Genomic DNA, 5,088 nt, shown 5'->3' with positions numbered 1-5,088 from the left:
CAGCATCATGAGTCTTATATTCAAAGAGCAAACAGACTCCTTTTTCCTTCATATTTTAGTTTCCATAAGTCAAAGTACAGGTGCTTAAATTAAGACAAAAATATTTCAGTTCCTATCAGCGCAGCAGCACCCCCATCCCCATGCCTGGAGTTGGAGTAGAGGGAGTGATGGTGAGTCCAGAGTGTAAGAGGTTGAATTGTGTCCAAAAATACAATAACTAAGCTCAAAGCCGTGGAGAAAAAAATTTTAAACCATAAACAAGCATCACACACACAAGAGCAAGTGCCTTTCCTTTATTTTTTTCCCACAGCTTAAATCAGGGGCTAAAAACATAAGATCAGAGACAAGTGTGTCATACCAAGACCCCTGCTTCAGTGGGTACTTTTCAGATACTTTGTCTTTCAACTCAACCCTCCAAAAGACCCAATTTTTTGTTTTTGGACGAGTGCAATCATTTCAACAACAGAGCCATGGAGATCCACTTCATTTATTCCCAAGCTCTTCTGAGAGCATCTCTGCTTGACTGCTTCGAGGATCTCTCTGCTGGTGATGGTTCTTCTGTGGTTGTAGAGGGACAATCTGACCGCCTCCAGGCTAACCCATTCCAGCTGCCAATCCTCCAGCACTCTCAGGGTATCCAAGATCCAGGAGCACCCACTGAAGTCTGGGTGGACCTGCGACAGAAACAGCATAATGTTGAGACACAGAAGTCAAGGCTCCCATAGTCAGGAACGTATGCTCCAACACCGCACCCATGCGCCCACGGCTTCTACCATACAAACCACCCAGAGGGACAATGGGAGGGATGTGATGAAGGAAACTAAGCCATTGTAACTGTCGGCTTTCTGAGAAAGATCAAGGGAGGGGGATTTGTAGGTATGTGAGAAAGATAACTTTTGTCTGGATAATACCAGTTAACTCTCGTCGCTTCAACTTTCGTGCCTTGATTTTTCCTAATAGAAGCAGAGCTAACACCCAATGCCTTCTGAAGATGTGAAACAGTTTTAGCTTCCAGTAGACTTTCACTTTTTCCTGAAAGTCCCTTGGACAGCAAGGAGATCAAACCAGTCAATCTTAAGGGAAATCAATCCTGAATACTCATTGGAAGGACTGATAGTGAAGCCGAAGCTCCAATATTTTGGTCATCTGATGCAAATAGCCGACTCAGTCCCTGATACTGGGAAAGGCTGAGGACAGAAGGAGAAGAGGGCATCAGAAGATGAGATGGCTGGATGGCATCACCGATGCAACAGACATGAACTTGGATAAACTTCAGGAGATGGTGAGGGACAGGAAGGCCTGGGGTGCTGCAGTTCTTGGGGTCAAAAAGAATCAGACACGGCTGAGCAATAACAGCAATACTTTCCAACTCTATAGTCATACTAGTAAGCATTTAACTTTAACACTTCTTAATTTTCAGCCTTACTCCCTTACGGCAACAGTCTCTCCAGCCTAGCAGGGACTACTTGCCCCTCCTCAGGTGCGTCGCTAAGTTTTCCAGGCCCGGTGCTACTGTGTATCTGTCACCTCTACGTCCCAGGCCCACACTCAACGCCACCTTTCAAATCCCATCCTTCTTCTCAGACTCTGCCCCAACTCTCACCTCTGGCTTATCTGCATTCCACACAACCACCCCCGAGCCCTGCCAACTGAGGACCAGAGCACGTTTGTTCTCAGAGCCTGTATCACAGGCTGCCTATGTTATCAGCATCCTTGTCTGAAGTTACAGAGGCAGCAGGAACAGTCCAAAGAGTGGTGCCCTGAGAATCTGCCATCCTGGGCTCTAATCCTAATTGTTTGGACATGAGAGGTCAGGTAAGCAAGTCATAGTCTCACACTGGGCCTCAGTTTCTTTTTTTGAGAAAGGAGAAGTTTTGAGGTGGGATTCTAAAAGTTTCTCCTAGTTTTCATAATTTACAGGTATTTCCTCAATGCCCCCCACAACACACACCCACACAGAGACAGACACCCAGTTTTACATATAACTTCAGGGAATTCCTAGACCTATTAGAATCCATACATAGAACCCCCCTCAAAAGTCCATGGGAAAAGGCAATGGCACCCCACTCCAGTACTCTTGCCTGGAAACTCCCATGGACAGAGGAGCCTGGTAGGCTGCAGTCCATGGGGTCGCTAGGAGTCAGACACGACTGAGCGACTTCACTTTCACTTTTCACTTTCATGCATTGAGAAGGAAATGGCAATCCACTCCAGTGTTCTTGCCTAGAGAATCCCAGGGACGGGGGAGCCTGGTGGGCTGCTGTCTATGGGGTCACACAGAGTCAGATACGACTGAAGTGACTTAGCAGCAGCAGCAGCAAAGGTCCATGGGTCTAAAGTTAAAGAACCTCTCGTCTAGGGGAAAAAACATAACATTTATTGAGTACTTACTATATGTCAGGCAGTATTCTAAGGGTCTTAAAGAGGTTTTCTCAATTAGCCATAGAAACCCTATAGAGGAGGTACTTCCATTCTCTATTTTACTGATGAGAAAACCATGGCAGAGAAAGTCATTTGCTCCAGGTCAAACAGCCAGTAAGTGGCAGAGCCTGGGTAGAAACCCAGGCCATCTGGCTTTGGAGCACCTCCTCTCAGCCACAAAGTCATGGCTGTGAAATGCAACAGGTGAGCGCCTCTCCAACAGAACTTCCATCGTGTTCAGCTGAGCTCCTGCAGCAGGCCTGGCTGGCACTTAAGCAAGCACTCAATAGGTTTACCCAACCAACATCTGCTTTTACCCCACAGGACCCTGAAAGGCCGATCCAAGGGCACAGACCTGAATCTCTGGAGGCCTGAAGAAGCAGGGCGGCCTGCCAGACCCACAAGGTTAAGGACAAGCCAAGGGAAAACAAATGCTCAGCAGACTGCTTAGTCCATGTTCTCCCACCCCGGACCCTTCCAGCCCAATGCATGATCTCCTGCAAAGAGCTCAGAGTTGGGGGTGATTTCGCCTTCCAGGCAACATTGGGCAGGATCTGTGGGCACTTTTGGTTGTCACAACCGGGAGGGAGGCAGATCCTGGCATTTAGTGGGTAGAAGCCAGGGGTGCTGCTCAATGCCCCACAGTGCACAGGACAGACCCCAGCCCATTGTGAACAGTGCTGAGGTTGAGAACCCTGTTCTGACTACACACCTTCTCTCCTTCTCCTGTCTTTCCTTAATCTCATTTTCCCTCCTTCCAAGATAAACAACAGTTTCCATACGATACTCCTGGAATACAGGGGGCATCGGTACAATCACAGGTATGAACACTCAGCCCTGCTTCATTGGCACGAAGAAGCAAAACCCCATTACCATATACGCACTGCTGCTGCTGCTGCTGCTAAGTCGCTTCAGTCATGTCTGACTCTGTGCGACCCCATAGATGGCAGCCTACCAGGCTCTGCCGTCCCTGGGATTCTCCAGGCAAGAACACTGGAGTGGGTTGCCATTTCCTTCTCCAATGCATAAAAGTGAAAAAATAAAGTGAAGTGGCTCAGTCGTATCTGACTCCTAGCGACCCCATGGACTGCAGCCCACCAGGCCCCTCCATCCATGGGATTTTCCAGGCAAGAGTACTGGAGTGGGGTGCCATTGCCTTCTCTGATATACACACTGCTGCTGCTGCTGCTAAATATAAAATAATCAAGAGACCTACTGTATAGCACAGGGGACTCACCAGTATTCTGTAAACCTACATGGGAACAGAATGTGAAAAAGAATACAATATATGTAAAACTAAATCACTTTGCTATACACCTGAAACACAATATTGTAGATCAACTATACGCCAATATAAAATAAACAATTTTTTAAAAGAGAAGTGATATCCCAAATCAAGCCTTAACACATCTTTCAGAGAATCTCCTTACTCTCTTCCCTATAACTTCTCTTTAAGGAGAAGACTTTGCTGACTTCGTTTTCTAGAATTTGTATGCCAGGAGCTCCTGTATGGGTGGGCAGGAGAAAAGGAATGAGTGTCTACACACTTAAAGAAATTTATAAAGACAAGGACTTCCCTGCTGGTTCAGTGGCTAAGACTCTGCTCCTAATGCAGGGGACCTGGGTTCAATCCCTGGTCATTGAAGGTCTAGTCAGGGGACTAGATCCTACATGCTACAACTAAGAGTTTGCATGCCACAACTAAGAAAAAAAAAGATTCTTCATGCTGCAACTAAGACCTGGCACAGCCAAATAAATAAAAATTTAAAAAGAAATTTCTAAGTACAGAGGACCATTTAATGAAAACCTGATTATTTGCAACCCTTCAAAGCAACAGAACAGAGAAGGTGGCAGATCCCCTCTCTGCAGGAAAAGCGGAAGCGGAGTGGGCGGGGGACGTTTGAGAATCAATTTACAGATTGGCTGTCAACAAATACAAGAAGAGGAGACACCAAGAGCTCAGGTGTTCGGAGTTGCTGCCAACAGAAAGAAAGGCAAGCAGAAAAAGATAGCAGCCATCTGCAGATCCAGTTTATAGCAGCTGTTTGCACCCGGCCTTTCAGGAACTCAATGTGTGAAGAAGGACTCCTGTATCAGAAGGTGAGGTCAAGGTCACACCCAGGGCCACTAGCATGATATCCGTCTTGACCATTCTAAGCTTCCAAAAACGGAGTCCCAACTCACTTGCTTTAAGAGTTTCCCCATGTAATTAAAATATGCCTCCTTCTTCTTCCTCCTCTTCTTCCCAGTGGCAGAGTGGACCCACTCATCCTTCTCTTTGGCTGGGATATAAATTGTGAGCTTCCTCTTAGGGAACTGTAGGCCATGTAAGCAAATGAAGTGCATGTGGAAGGCTTATCCTGACGCTGGTAGCTCAGAGCACTGGCTGTAGGTAAGGGCACGTTCCAAAGAGGTTTTATAGGAAGTGCTGGAGGGCAATCATTCCTAACAAAATCGGTCATTAGTGACTGCACCTGCAAGAGAGGAAGGCTTTCAAAATCCTCAAGAGACATTATTAGACCTTTATTAGATATTATTAGATATATTTAGACCTCGAGGTCTGAAGCTGGCATGGGTTACATTTCCGAAGGAGTGTGAGGTGGGAAACTCCAAGCGTTCTTTGGCTCTATCCCACATGAAAGATAGCATCCTGTTTGATGTAACAGC

General features: G+C 46.5%; 1 protein-coding gene across 1 annotated transcript; it reads right to left on the bottom strand.

Annotated features, from left to right (window-relative positions):
• Positions 1–309: 309 nt before the first annotated feature.
• On the bottom strand, positions 310–4,793 carry H2BN1 (H2B.N variant histone 1). Its single transcript, XM_070388881.1, has 2 exons — positions 4,606–4,793; positions 310–674 (listed from the first exon to the last, which is right to left on the bottom strand). The coding sequence occupies exons 1-2, from the start codon at positions 4,765–4,767 to the stop codon at positions 402–404; spliced, it is 435 nt and encodes a 144-aa protein (XP_070244982.1). The 5' UTR covers positions 4,768–4,793; the 3' UTR covers positions 310–401.
• Positions 4,794–5,088: the final 295 nt, after the last annotated feature.

Source organism: Bos mutus, chromosome 19 (genome assembly GCF_027580195.1).
Source record: "Bos mutus isolate GX-2022 chromosome 19, NWIPB_WYAK_1.1, whole genome shotgun sequence".
NCBI lineage: Eukaryota > Metazoa > Chordata > Mammalia > Artiodactyla > Bovidae > Bos > Bos mutus.
Note: the sequence above shows the minus strand (reverse complement) of the source record. Positions and strands in the feature narration are given on the sequence as shown.